Raw genomic sequence first — 15,584 nt, 5'->3', positions numbered from 1 at the left:
TGCATGGATAATAAATTGAGAAAGAAGAGTAGTAGTAGTAGTGTAGATTAGATGTGAGGAACTAAAATGTGGTATGTGGTGAAGAATTTATAAGGCAAGTTTCTTTTTTCATGAGCTCTTTGGAATGCTACCTTGCTCCATGTTGGTCGTAGTAGCTGGACCAGCATGGTAAACAAGGATTGTCAGATGAGATTCTTCAACTAGAACTATCAAAATGGGCCTTCTTGGACCATCATTTTTGTCACTACTTGCATGCAATATAATGCTCTTTGGAGATGTAAGAATTATCTGATCCAAGATCCAACTTCATCACAAATCCCTCCATAAATCTAGAGAGCATACGCTTACAGTTATGTAATCTCAATATCATCTCAATATTTGTAATCAGTAGTGTGAGGGATTCGCATCTTTTCTAATTTATAGTTATTAATTAATTATTATTAATATTTTAATAATATAAAATTATATATTTTTTTAATAATTAAATACTGATTAAATTTTAATAAAGATACTGTCGTAATTCCTTTTTAGCTTACTTTGTAAAAAAAAAAGTGTATATAAAAGTATTGGCTCATAACATCAAAGTATGGGCCTTTTTTACAATGAATTTAAAATTTAATTCATTCATAAAAAAGGCACTTATATACAAGAGTTAGTACACATATAAATCAATAAAATTTTGGTTCTGCTATGCCAATAGTATATCTGCCAATTTCTGCCAACTTTTATTTATAATTGTGTTTCATGGAAGTGTGTTCGTGGATGTGTCTAATAAAAATATCTTTTTTTATAACTGTATTTAATAGAAGTGTCTTTATAGATATATTTTCTGGATGTGTCTCTTTATATATGTATTTAAAATATATTAATTATTAGACACATCTACGAACACACTTTCATGGAATACAAATATAAATAAGAGTCGGCAAAAGTTGGCAGATAATATATTGGTACTCTATACTTTTCCATAAAATTTATTTATTAAAAATAATTTAATATTTATACTAACTAATTACTAACCAAAATTGCTAAAATATACTACTCCCAATAATTTCCGAAATAATATTGATATCGACCCAAAATGTGTGACAAAATGATATTTTTCCAATCAAATTAAATATTATAACAATGTAATCAAATTTAATTTATATTTATAATCAAAATTCACAGATAATATAATCATCAAAATACGATCGAATAAAGGTATAAAAATAAAATACAATAGTAGCTAATATTTTTGTGTTAATAAAAAATTATATAAAGTACCAAAAGTTGATGCATCAGAAATATGTAAACATGAAGCAAACTAATAACCACAGCAGAGAAAACAACAAAAAGACCTTCAAAAAGATAGAATCTATTTGACAAAATGACCAAACAAAGGAGATATACTCTTAGAATGGCTCTAAAGATCATATTTAATTTCAACACAAATTTTTTGTAAACATAATTAAAAGGAATAAAATTTTTTCATCCATAAAATCTAATAATTTATTTTAGTTAAGTGAGTTTTTTTTATGTTATTTTTATCAAAACGATGAAAAAAAAGGAAATAGGTCTAAAGAGCAAAGTCTGCATTGATTATTTTCTATCCATCTTTCAAATAATTATTCCAACTCAAATTAGATCAAATGTACAAGTCATTTATCACTTATAAAAACCAATGACTTTTTTTTTTAAATTATTCTTGTTGAACCAATAATATTTTTTAGGTGTTTTTTCATTTTCTTTTTGGAGTAATTTTTTTCAATATCTTAACCTTTTAGGTGCAAATGTTGTTATTTACTCTAAAAAGTTTAATTATCTTTTTGGTAAAAAATATTAGATTTTCATTACAAAAAATTTGAATTCTTCATATAAAATTTTGATTATTTTAGTACTTAACTATTTCATTAAAAAATATAAAATACAAGTAAATATATATAAATATGTAGTGACTTATTTTTAATATTCTTAGATTTTTTTTTTATAAATATAATATCACTTTGATTGAAAGTAGCATACTTTATAAGAAATACTAATTTGGCACCTAACATATTAAGCAATACAATATTTGGATTAAGGAAGTCGCATTGTCATACTAAACCGTATATATATAATGCTATAGTATTTTTCACTTTAACTATATTTAAAAATGTGAATATATATATATATATATTAACAATACACTAAAATTTTTTATTTATTTCTATGATCATAAGAGGTGAAATATGACCACGTCAAAAATAAAAAGATAAAATATGACCATTTCAAATTTATTTACAAGATATAATTTGTAATCAATTTAGAGTCATGGACAGAAAGATTAACATCTTTTTTAATTATATCCAATCACATTTTTTCGAAGCTTGTTTTTGGTTAAATTAAATACGTTCCTTCTATATTATATTGGACTAGTTATAGGCTTATAGCAACAAGCAACAAGCAACAAGCAATAAGTGGAGAGATTTAAATTGCATTCTCCCTAAAGATAAAAAAAAAAAAAGATAAGGTACTTAAATTATATATTAATTAAATTAAAGTGGAGAAATTTAAATTTGTCCACATTGACTCAATATAATCGAAATCCTAATAGAATCAAATCAAATTAATTACAGTAACGGCAAAAAATTATAATTAGCCATCAAATTAAATAATTATCAATCTTATCTTACAAGATCATAAAAAATAACCACTTTTTAAATTTATTATTTAAAAATTATCTAAGTACATAAATTTATTTGAATTACTTTATAAAAAGTTTTTCACTTTAAGTGATTAAAATTAAATTGATAAATAAATGAATGAAAAAATAAAAAAAACATAGAAAATAAAATAAAATGGGAAATAGTATGAATGTATTATAGATTATTAAATTATAAATGGAAGTGCCACGTGTGAGAAAGAAGAGTGTTATTACTTATTATTAGTTAGGAGTGAAAGAAAGAAAAGAGAGTGTGAGAAGAGGGTGAATGAATGAATAGAATTAGGGAAAGGACCCCACAGAGAAAGGGTTCTACTACTAATATAACAAAAACAAACAAAACAAAGACCAACAACAAAACACACGAATAACTGGGAATCTACAACCCCTCTCCACCTCCACCCCCACCCCCTTCCCTTCCCTTCCCACTACACACAATCCAACCCCTTCTCTCTAATCTCTATCTATCTTTCTCTTCCTATATATATAAACCACATCTTCATCACAGTTACCTACTTTTCTTTTTTTATTCTCTCTTTTTCTCTTCTCTTTCTTCAAAAAACCCACACTGCCACAAAACTCTCACTCAAGCGGTTTCTTGTGACGGGTATGCTCGGAGCTTTGTCACGATGGCGATAGATGACTGGATGAAATTGGCTATGGCAGATGACTCTGTCGTTGCCGACCTTCTCGTTAAGATAAAGCACTCTGAAGGCAAATCGCTTTTGACGTTGCCGACGCCGGTGCTTCCAAGCTGGGGAGCTAGAAAGAGGCGGAGCAAGCTTGAGGCCGCATCTCGCGCCGCCATACTCGCCGCCGCCGCCGCCGCCAATTCTTCTAGGAAGAAGGACGAGGTATTGGACGAGACAGAGGAGGATTCTACCAGATGCAGCCCTACGACTCCGCTTTCTTGGAACGGAAGCGGCGCTTCCCCTTCCTCCGCCGCCGACGGTTTTGACGACTCTAGAAGCCCTACTCACAATAACACCACCAGATCCAAGGTTCTCTCTCTTTCTCTTTCTCTCTCTCTCAATCTCCCTCCCTCTCTTCTATCTCTCTCTGTTTTGTTCTGTGTATCAGAACTCAGAATCGTGTTGTTCTGACCGAAATGTCCCTACGGAAGCGCGCGAAAATCGTCGGGGCTGATATCGGCGGCTACCGGCGGTTTACAGCGGTTTCATGTAGTGATTGGAACATTCTTTCCTTTGGAACGACGTTTTCCTTGCGTTTTGACTATTTTGCCCTTCGTCTATCGTCGAATCTACATCTTTATTTCTCTGTTTCGTTTTCCTTTCTCTCTTCATATGGGAGAACCCGAAGTGTTTTCGGTTCTCCCCAATCGTTGCATCGTTTTGTGTCAGTTGCTGACGGTTATATCCGTCATCTTGCAATTTTTTCTGTTAAAATAATTTTCCCCTTTTTTTAATCTTTAAAATGTTTACTTAAATATTTTTTTTTATCAATTTTTCTGATCGCCGATGGCGCGTTCGATTATTTATTCCCTTAGGTTTTCCTAATTATTTTAATTTTTAACTTCTTTTAATCCCGATTTTCTTTTTTGATTTGACGAAAATACCCCCGGATGCATGCGGCGTTTTTTCCGTGTGCAGGGGGAGAGGAGAGGAAGAAGAAACCGGATTCACGTTTTCTTCTCGCCTCTTTCTGTGGTCACCTCAGCTGCCACCGATGTTTCCGTTTGATTTGACCGAAACACCCTTGTAGACCTGTATAAGATTCCAGAGACCCTAGTTATAATTTATAAAAGGAAGTTAAGAAAGTAATTGAAAAAAAAGGCCGTGTTGTTGTACTGTTAATCGGCCATTCTCAGAAATTTCCCATATTTTTCCCGGTTATTAAATTGCGGAAAAAAAAAGTTGTGTGTTTTGGTGAAATTCCGAAGTGGAAGCATGGGCATTTTAGTAATTACAAATACTGGGGGCGGGTAAGTGGGACCCTGTGACTTAGATGGAGATGGGTCCAGATATGGAAAGAAGAAAGGGTGGCTTCGGCGATGGAGATAGGTTAGATAGGTTCTGCGTTTCGTTGAAGTTAGTGTCGCTTATGCTTTATATAAGGAGAGAACATGAGGAAAAAAAAAGGAAAATCCTCTGCGACATGGCTCAGTGGATCTATCCTTTTGTTTCAATTGTTAAATGATTTGATCTATAATCTAATATAATCTCAATTTCTACCATCTCTGTATAAGGAAAATCTTTTCTGTGTTTATTAAAAATTGAGAATTATATAGATATTGGGTTTTTTTATTTTTCGGGATTCCAATTCTGGAATGGTGGTGATGGTGTTGGTGTGAGGGAAAGGGGCAAGATGAGAGACGCACATCACATCGTCACAGTTTGTAGAGGGGTCCAAGCGTCTTTCAATAAGCGGTGCAACTTGGACCATTGATTTTTGTTTTTTTATTATAAAGTACAAAAACTCCATATATTAATTCAATTAAATATGTATTATAGTATCGCTTTATATTTAAAGCCGCTGAGTTGGGAAGAAGCCATTGGAGCGAGGTTGTTCACGAGATCTTAAATTGAAGATCAGTGAAACCTCTCAACAAACCCCATTGAATTCGGATTGGATTGGATTGGGTAAAAAGGATGATTTGGGAGGGGGTTTTGTTGCAAAGAATTTCAGAATGGAATAATAATGAGGCACGTGATGATAGATCAAGTCACGTGTGGACTGAAAAGAGGAGCGCGTCACGTGCCACCGCGTGACGGTGGACTTGCAGTTGCATCACCTGGTGGTGGTGCCATTAGGGTTTTTTAGGCGGTTCGTTAGATACAAGAGATGAAGGATGTGATGTAGGTTCATTTCATTTGCCTTATAAGCTGAGCTGTATCCTAGCTTCGATTATATCTGACTTCTTTGTCCTATTAGTCTTCTCTATCTCAGGAACATTTGTCTAATTGTCTTTCTAATTATTTTTTTTCTTTAATTAAATATTCAAATATTTGATCTTCTATTTTATAATTATTACTAATTATTAGCGGCAAGCGTCAAGTAACGTGCTTATCTTGCAAGCCAGTTTTCTTAATTCCGGGGAACCAGAAAGTTCGTTGTCTCTTCCTAACTTTGAAGAATTCAACGTTAACTTTCTTCCTCCTTTTGCTCTGCTTGCTTGTAGTTATCTTTGTATGATTTAGCCGACAAAGTTGGTTGGTGACCTCCCTTTATTTGGTTCCTTTGTGATTTTGGAGCTAATATCTTCTGATGATTGAAATTTTCAGGCTACTGCTACAAGTGAATATACAAGCAACTCTGCATCCAACAAGAAGTGTAGAAGGAGAAAGGTGAATCTAGTTTAACAATTGTCTTTGACTTTATTTCTAGACTTTATATGGGAATCATGGTCAATGGTTTCTGGGTTGACTTGTTCAGAGTTCCTTCACTTTCATCCATTGCCTCATGAAAATAAATTTATTATGTGTACTCAATTTGTTCTGTATACGGAGCCAATATCCGACGGTAGAAAAGTGTACGGCTATGGCTGTTCGGTGTACAAGACTAGATGAGTAGGCATAATACTATTTTTTTTTCAATGAATAATATATGTCCTTGTCATGTCACACGTGTGTTGTGTTAACTAATGACTTGATTTTGTTTCATCTTCTAGACGTTTTCTCAACTTCAAGAAGAGGAAAGCTCCCTGCTCCAGGAAAAAATATATTTAACAAAGGTATCAACGTGATTTATCTTTTTCCTCCATTAAGAAAAGTGATCTTTCTGTTTCGGGGCAACTGGCTTGTGTGCTAAGTGCTTCTTTTTCTATTCTAATATAACTCCCAATTTCGCAGGAGATTGCAAATGTCAGTGCATCTTGTAAGGCACAGAGAGCTAGAAACGAAAGCCTAAAGAGAATGAAGGTAAACTTCAAATGTCTTAATCTAAGATCCTATTCATGTTTAATGCAGTAATTTTCAGATATCCCAAAAGCTCCTTTCTTTTGGGGGGGATCTTCTTTGCTTACCCCAGTCTTTGGTTTGTTCCCAGCTTGACTTGGGTTCAGCACCTGATGGATTGCCGCATCCAAATTCTGACCAACCCAAATGGACGGCGATAACTTCCAGTGCCGCTCAAGGTGATACTGATACTCTTCCGCAACCACAAACAGCAGAATCAGCCAGGAGTGTTTTCTTGGTACCAGATCTAAATATGATGCCGTCCGAGGATGATTCTTACATGGACATCGAACGCGGGATGAGTTGAGAAATGCCACCACGACAACAGTTCATCCTCCATCATGCTGGACTCCCGAATGTTTGAACAAGCTGAGAAACTCCCTGTTTGAACAATTGTGGAACACTGTACAGGCCAATAGTTTTTGTGAGGCTCTAAATAATAGCAAAAATTAGAAAGGAAGTCTTGAATGGGACAAACAAACTTGATCCGTCTGCCAGCTCTACTGAAGGAAGAAGTGGCAGTCATGAATTAAGTTGTTTTTTTTTTATAATTCTTTTTTTCTTTGTTAGTTTTAGAATTAGAGGGCTATATAGGTGATGCTTAAGTAACAAGTTCCTTTATTACTAAATTTCATACGGGGTATTTGACCTCTTTGCATTTGAAATTTCAAAACATTTCAACCATATAAAATGTATCATTCTTTGTAGGTCAAATATTTCGGTTTTATTCGATGGTTACACTTAAATTATCCAAGTTCATGTGTCATCCGTGAGATATAAGGATGTTTTTTCGGTGTGAGATATTAGAGGATAATTGACCAACAATGAAACATGAAGTGCCGTGCAATTCACCAATCATCAAGAATACCATCTAATAAATGAGAAGAGCAAGAACACAAATTAGTTGGACAACACAACTATTTATTGTCTTGAAATGTTTAAGCAACCAACTTTTGTATCTTGTAGATAGCACTCTACCTCTTAGATAACTTCACATCAGAACACCAACTCTTATCACCTATAGAATGAATTTGGTATAAATAAATGTTCCATTTTTTAAGTGTGCTGGCTCTGGTCTCTTAGCTCTATTATTGTTAGTTGTGCTGGCTCTGGCCTCTAGGTTCTTTTGCAGAGGTGGAAGATTTGCTTTTCACATAATTGAAAGCCTGATCGTGTTGGCAAAACCTTATCTTGAGATTAAAGATTTTATGTGAAAACAAATCTTGCAAGTTTTTGCCAAGCTCAGTTGGTGGCATAAAACAATTTTTGAACCAAAAAAAAAAAAAATTATCCCACTAAGTGGAAGAGCTAGAGAAACCAACCAATGTCATTGTGTTCTATTATATATATATATATATATATATATATATATATATATATATATATTAATTGATATAATACAAATGTAAAATATAATAATTTTATATTCTTAATAAATTTAAATCGTGTTCTAAATATTAATTTACTTGTCCAATAATTTGATTTTATTGTCAATGCAAACAAGATAGATATAAGCAATTATGCATATTATGTTTAAATTGTAAACCAATTATGTATAAACATGATTTCTTTATATAATTAATAAACTTGTATTCCTTATCTCATTTACCTTGCAAAATCTATTTATACTTATTTCATTTGTTGTGACGAAGTAAATAATAAATGTAAATTAATAAAAGTAAAATGTAAAAATATAAATAATTTTAAACATATAAGTGTACAAAATACTATTTACATATCAAAATCAGTCACTAAATATTTGTGTATAAATATTTATAATTTAATTTATTTTTAATATATATTTTATATTTTAATGTGTATTTATTCTAATAACTGATTTTAATATACACCTAATATGATTATTAAGTGTAATATAAAATTTGTTTATTTATTTCAAAATAAAAATCCTGGAATTGAGCCAACAGAATACGACAAGCTATGATATTTTTCAGCATACAAAAAATGAGATCCTTTAAGTACCCCTCTTTTTTTTTTTTCCATCGATCATTCTTACACTCTTCATTCTCTTCTACAATTATTATGGTTGTTGTTCTAGGGCTTTATCTACAAGAAGGATTAATATTGAAACCAAATATTCTCATTGAGGGAATGTTTCACAAAAGAGGACAACTTTAGTGAAAAAAAGAAGCTTATGTGGTAGATTGCTTAAGCTTCTCTTCTACAAGCTCAATACAACGGTACAAAACAAGTTCAAGTGGATACAAGGTACATACAGTGTCAACTGCAAGCTGATCATAATCATTCTTGTTCTCTGTCATAATCCCACTCACCAAGGTGCGCAAAGAAAGCAGCCATTCATTGTAGGCCTTCACTAAATTGCTCCTAGACAATACTCCAGTGCGGTTTGTCTTTCCTGATACAAATAAGGACTAAAACCTTCACTTTTAAGTTTGATTGAATCTGCCAATGACAAAGATATGCAAAAAGCGAAATTTTGTCCCACTAGACAGGATCGACAACGTGATCAGACAATGAAGTGATATCATAAATTGTTTACACTTTTTTATAAAAAGTTAATCTTATTTCCTGTTATAGAAAAATCCATCATTCAAGCGGTTTGTTGACTATAGTTTGCTACTCATTAACTACTCCTCTCTGAGCATTAGCTGATAAATCATAGACGTTATAGAGAAATTCTTACCAACTACTAGTTTAACATCTCATTGTTAGGCACGCTATAAGCAGTCTTACTTACTTTGTTTAAGATATCTTCATCTATCTATGGATCCCACCAGGTTTTATGTATGCGAAAATAATACACTGTAAACTTGTGCTATAATCTATACATTTTGATGTTACATACCTGTAGATTCTGTCATCAATACAAATCTGTATAGGTTGAGAGCTGACAAAACCTGAAGGGCATGATACATAATGCCATAAGAATGCTATTAAGGTAGATGCACTTCATTCAAGCTGCCAGAATAAAACACATGAAAGTAATGAAACATGAAGAAATAATACCGCATCACTCGCGTCAGGGAGGGAAGGAGGTCCACCCCGTGGGGGCCTTAGAACCGACTCCACCAACTCAAGAACACTTGGAGTCCAAAATGGCATATCGGGATGCATTTCATTATTAGAGTCTGGGGCTTCTTTTACAGATGTACGGTTGCAAACTTCCATGTGCATTTCCCTCCTGACAATATCAATGAAAATGGCAATCTGCAAAAAGACGCAGAACCACCATTAGAGGATTTAATTTTTGACAGTTACTCCCGATGTTCCCTTTTAACTATAACCATAACTTTTCTGAGCATCATTTGATCAATGTATCCAATCTATCTGCATACATTGTGACAGATAACCAAAAACAAAGGGAGCATTTAAGCAAAGAACCTTAGTCAAACTCTGTTTAAAGAGATTACCATGGAGGATGAGTCTGTATTTGTAATCAAAGCTTTTAATATGTCAAACCTTTGAGTATCAGGAATATCAGCGAGTACCTAGTTTGAGCAACATTAGCATAGTACCATTAAACATCTCTTAAAGAAAAAGCAAAAATAAAGGGGTTAAAATATCATGCATTTCAATCCGAGCACATGCACAATTCATAATGCATATGGCACAAAGTATCAATAACTGGAAAGGCATTGTCTTGTATCGGAAACTCACTGCTTTCAGCAAAGCAAAGGATTTTTTTCTTACTTCTGGCTCTGGAGCATACATGATAACCATGTTAATAGCCTGTTCAAGTGTGAACATGTGAGTAGAACATATCAGTGTTTCTTTCCCCATTGAGAAAGTAAAACATAAAGCAATGATTAAAAAAGAGAAAAAGAAGGAAAAAAAAAAAGAACTGCATTAAACAACCTGCAAAGCTGTGAAAATGTTAGGCATATAAGATGACCATTCAGAATGTTCACCAAGATATTCTCCGGAAACGCATCCATCTGTGATGCAAAGCAAGAAGTTGATAGTATGTTTCTTTAGCTCCCATGGCAAATTTACAAAGGAAAGTACATGTTTTAATGTTCCTATTGCTTGCCATCGTTTGGTCTGGTTATTGTGAAGGTCATCCTTGATAGCAACCAAACTCTCTTTAGTGGCATGAGCAACCTCCTCTGAGACAAGCCCCCATACCACTGCAAGAATCAGAATTTGATGGGTTAGCAAAAGGAAATTGATAAAGAAACTAGGGTTCAATTACAGCAATAGTTTCTAAGACAAACCTGAAAGAGCAGCACCATGTTTGACATGAGACAAACAACTCATATGGGCATCTTTATCTTCTGGATAATTGATGACAAAAAAAAAAGTCAGGAAGTGGTGTTAAATTTATGTTAACATTGAACGAATTAAGAATTGAGAAAAGGTAACCCAAGAGTTATTACCTCCAAAAACAAAGCCAGCCACAGTCTCAACATCGAAAGCAGTTAAAAGACTCATATATGTTAAACCACAATATGAAGATATTTGTGACAGTTCCAACACCATCAAATGACAGGTGGAATCTTTATAGCTTATGCTGGCCGAAAGAAGTGCCTAAACAGGATGCACATAAGTAATAACATATCAAATCACATTATAGATGCTAAAACTATGTCAAAGCAACAAATCTACCAAAAAATGTGGCTGGGAAAACAGATGCAAATAATTGCAGTACAGAGACAAGTACCAGGCATTGGAGGACATATAGTCCAAGAAGAGCTCGGAGCTTCTCATTTGAAGCACCGTCCTGTCGCAAAAAATAAATAAATAAATAAAATAAAATAAAAATAAAGAAATAAAAAACTTCTGGCAAATATTGGAATCAGTAGCAAGAATTTTCCTATCAAATATGAGGGACAAATCTTTCAAATTAACAGACCAACTTATTGCAAACTTCATATATTGAATTTGCAATCCCAACAGCTCTGTGAAATACACTCTCAAGTTCTGCATCATCTGCGTCATCTGAATCCAAAGCCACAGCCTTCAACACATTAAGAATGATCGGAACAGCCACTTGTACTTGCTCAAAATAACGCCTCTTGATGGAGGTAAAGACTGAAAAGAAGAAATAAGCATAAGCACATGCTTGAAAGTAATATGGCTCCAAATCATTGCAAGTGTGTGTGACATAAATACTCATCCCAAAACTAACATTTAGCCTTTGAAGTTCATCAACAAATACACTTCATCAAGTCAATACAAAACTAATATTAAGTGGTAAGAAATGTTCTCCGCTGGTTTTTATGATAAAATAAACAAGGACATATATAATACAACTGGATATGAAAGTGTGGTTAAATATCAAACTAAAGCTAAAGGCCTAGACAAAGATTTTAGATTTGATATGAAAGTTAAGTCTAAGCTATGACTTGTTTACTCCTCACTGTATTGGAAGAGTATATTTAGATTTCAATGACCTCTCATCTCAAATACAAAAAAAAAGGATCTTATTATCGTCCAAAAGAATTATAATCTATTGTCATCCAAATCATGCCACCATACCCTATGAAACACTTTTACTCAGGCTTATTAGTTAGCAGTCCTGCTCAAACTCAAAATTCAAAACCGTATGTTCAACCCAAAAACCAAAAAAAAAAAAAAAGAAAAAACTCCAAGACAATTCCAAATGCTGAAGCCAAAAGCACATTATGTTTGCAAGAAATTCATAGTATCATTCTTCTATTAGATATGTAACTGAAATCTGATTGGCAGCATTTATGCATTTTTAAAAAAATCATTTTTAAGTTGATACCATCATTTGCTTAGAAAGCTCAATTGGTCATACTCAACTCCAGCTTTAAAGCCACGATTGAAAAGCAGAAAGGAACGAGTATATTCTTTACACCAAGCTCTGAACAACTTAGATTCAACATAAACACCAAAGAAGAACCAAGTGCATTAAATGAGTCCAATCATGCATTGCACATGCTAAATGAAACAAGAAAAAAAAAATCCTTCACAACACTACATTGGAAGTGAATCAGCAAGGTAACTACTGCCAACAAATTACCCTTTGAGAGCCCTGACAAAGGAGGAAGAATGTAACTGGCAGCCTTGGTCATATTACTTGAGTAACCTAGTGTCTGTTCCAATTAGATTAACAGAAACACAGGATCAAGATATTAACAAAAATAAAATAAATTAAACATCAAACTTGCACTGACTGTAGTTCTTTGCATGTCAACTATGATATGATCATGAGAAAAACAGACACTTTCCTTTTAATGTAAATACCATACCCATGGGATATAAAGTGATCTTCAAAAGCCAAGAAACCCCACAAAATATAACGGCAAATAAAAAGTTAAGAGCTAGCAGGATGCGAAATAGAGATGAATAAGAGTTGACAGGGGTAAGAGATGGGGTCTGATAAATAAATAAATCTGGAGACTTCTTTGCCCGCCTTTCTAGTACCCTCTGTATTATTGACCATCGGATTCTATATCGAGATTGGTCTGCCAATCATCTACTGTTAACTAGGAAGGAGGCACCATGACAAAAACTGGCACCAAGTCCACAAGTAAATACATATAAAGCATGATTTCACTCGAGTAACCTCCTTCTACTCTGGCTATGAGGCAAGAAGATATTTAAAAATATAAAACAGAAGCATTTCTTAAAGAAAGAAACAAGAGGATCATTTTTGTCTTCTGAAGAGATACATGTTTCAGGTTGCTTCTCCATTCAGAAATACATCATATTGGTCCATCAATGTTATCTTAAGGCCATTAGTTGGTTCTTGAAGTGACATAGAAGTCTCTGTAGCACGAATCTGATGGTATCCAATTAACATTAGAGGATCAAGTTGATGTTTCTGATAAATGCAAAAACAATCTGATGTTGCTTGTATCTTTGAAAGACTAACGTAGACATTTATTCTTAAGAAAACATAAAAACTCACATTACAAAGAATTGAAAGCATATCCCTTGGACCACATTTCTCTAGAAACTGATCAATGATGCTGATTGCCTTGTCTAAAAATCTGTTCGAAATGCCAGCAAACTTGGAGACGGCCTTTGGTAATTCAAAGGAAAGGGCATCAACAGCTTCCTGTCACAACACAAATGAAGAAATGATCCAGAAAGTCATTCAAATAAAAAGAATTACTACAAAATTAGCGCACATCTAAACTACAAGCTTAAAATAATACATGCTCCAAACATTAAAATGTTTAAGGCTTTAGGCAAAGTATACTATCCCTAATCTCCCTTTTCTAGACCCATAAGAGGTTCTTGTTCAGCTAACAACAAGATGGTATCAATAGACAAATTTCTCTATTCATGCTATTTTATTAACTTAGAATTTAGAAATCGTAGCTGCAAAACATGAATGAAAGGCCGAAGTTTAACCTCACCTGAGCAAGAGAAGGAGAACATATATATTGATGGATCTCAGTGAGAGCATCAAATGCATCATTCTGCGCAGGCTCATTGTTTGGGTCTGAAAGAGCGGCATCCGATAAAGAATCAAGGAATTTGACAAGCTCTGAGATTGTGCTGTCAGACTCATGGATATCGCCAGCCTCAACCAGCTACAAAGTGTAAAAATCAAAGCATATTAAACATGCTTTTCATTTATTGCTCTACCAACCATAACAACTATAACAATAACAAATTCTTCTTCCACTATGTGAGTTCAGCTAATGTATCTCATAATTCTATACTGTAGTAGTAAACTAGGTCTATACTAAAATCATTAAAATCTAATAAACTAATAACGCATTATAAAGCTTTTCTTTTTCTTGATTCATAAATTTAATTGCTTACTTCATCTATGCTCTATCTTGATTAAATAAAAACGAACAAAAACAAAGTGTTAAGCTTGATCAAAGTCGTTAATTTCATTCGAGCTTAGAATGATGCAAGCATTCAATTGAAACCAAATCAAATTAACTAAATAACAAAGAAAAGGGAAAAAGATGAAAGGAAAAAAGGTCTAGAGGTTTAGAAGGGATTGATCTTACTTCAGAGCATGATTGTAGAATCCTTTGAATGGTATTCTGAGTTTCAGAAGCTTGAAACGACACAGTTTCACTCCCTCCAGACATGGATGACATCAGAGTATTATGAACAGAAATCAGAACCACCGCAAGTCTCCCTCCACAGCTTCAACCTTTACTACCCGACCATGCATCACCACCATTTCCATCAAGGGTTACCAAATCCCCTTTTTTTTTATTTTTCTTTTTTCTGGAAAAAGATGCCAAGATGGTGAAGAGAAGACAAGTTAGCGTGCTGCAATTTCAGTTAGCAACACTGAAGAACCAGGTGAGGACAAATCCGTCTTTTCGGGCGTCTAAGGTGCAGGGAGTGAGAATGAGTTCCAGTAGCTACTGCTCACTACTGACCAGACTTCTTGGGTCTCAATATATTTCTAATGATAGAAATTTTCGTATTATTCAAATTTTAAATTTATTAATAGAATATGATTTCTATTTATTATTATTATTTTTATATATAATAAAATTATAAAGGTAAGATTAATTAAGATAACAATAAATTACTAAAAATATACTCAAAATTATTTTGATGTTGATAAAAATGTCTCTTAATTTTGTTATAGACAAAATTAGATTATATTATGTGTATATTAAAATCAATCACTAGTATAAAATATATATTAAAATATAAATACATATTGAAATAAATTAAATTACACATTTATTTATATAAAAATATTGATGACTATTTTTAGTATACAAATAATATTTTTGGACAAAAATACTCTCAAATATTTTAAAAATCTATAAAAAAAATATTCGTCGCGTGATCAGAGAGATCTATTCTGTTAAAGAAAAAGAATAACGCGGTTCACTTGCCACATAAAAAACTCTCTTTATCGCATCACTCTTTTTTATTAGCGTAGAATACCTTAGTTCACGAGTGTAAATTTTTATCAAAATTTTAAATAATTTGAGAATATTTTAGTTAATAATAAAATTAAGAGACATTTTTGTCGGTGCCAAGATAATTCAGATACATTTTTAGTGGTTTGTTTGTAAAATAATAAAAAATTTTGTCTATTAGCAAGA

At 33.1% G+C, this 15,584-nt stretch overlaps 2 protein-coding genes across 4 annotated transcripts; one reads left to right on the top strand and one right to left on the bottom strand.

The window, feature by feature from the left end:
• Positions 1-2,881: 2,881 nt before the first annotated feature.
• LOC112697534 (uncharacterized) lies at positions 2,882-7,311 on the top strand. Of its 2 annotated transcripts, none has more exons than XM_025750765.3 (5): positions 2,882-3,684; positions 5,926-5,988; positions 6,312-6,374; positions 6,493-6,561; positions 6,689-7,311. In XM_025750765.3, exons 1-5 carry the CDS (start codon positions 3,313-3,315, stop codon positions 6,902-6,904), a joined length of 783 nt encoding a protein of 260 aa, XP_025606550.1. In that variant the 5' UTR covers positions 2,882-3,312; the 3' UTR covers positions 6,905-7,311. The 2 variants fall into 2 exon arrangements, with proteins under 2 accessions (XP_025606550.1, XP_072077565.1); XM_072221464.1 differs by having other exon boundaries at positions 6,671-7,311.
• Positions 7,312-8,510: 1,199 nt separating this feature from the next.
• On the bottom strand, positions 8,511-14,977 carry LOC112697533 (aberrant root formation protein 4). 2 transcript variants are annotated; one of them, XM_072221463.1, is made up of 14 exons: positions 14,517-14,977; positions 13,908-14,084; positions 13,454-13,603; positions 12,563-12,635; positions 11,429-11,607; positions 11,237-11,296; positions 10,953-11,103; positions 10,791-10,850; positions 10,432-10,703; positions 10,234-10,305; positions 9,987-10,064; positions 9,583-9,783; positions 9,422-9,506; positions 8,511-8,971 (listed from the first exon to the last, which is right to left on the bottom strand). In XM_072221463.1, exons 1-14 carry the CDS (start codon positions 14,607-14,609, stop codon positions 8,748-8,750), a joined length of 1,875 nt encoding a protein of 624 aa, XP_072077564.1. In that variant the 5' UTR covers positions 14,610-14,977; the 3' UTR covers positions 8,511-8,747. The 2 variants fall into 2 exon arrangements, with proteins under 2 accessions (XP_072077564.1, XP_025606547.1); XM_025750762.3 differs by having other exon boundaries at positions 9,422-9,473.
• Positions 14,978-15,584: the final 607 nt, after the last annotated feature.

The sequence above is a fragment of the Arachis hypogaea genome, chromosome 16, assembly GCF_003086295.3.
Source record: "Arachis hypogaea cultivar Tifrunner chromosome 16, arahy.Tifrunner.gnm2.J5K5, whole genome shotgun sequence".
NCBI lineage: Eukaryota > Viridiplantae > Streptophyta > Magnoliopsida > Fabales > Fabaceae > Arachis > Arachis hypogaea.
This window is presented reverse-complemented; position numbering and strand designations above follow the sequence as displayed.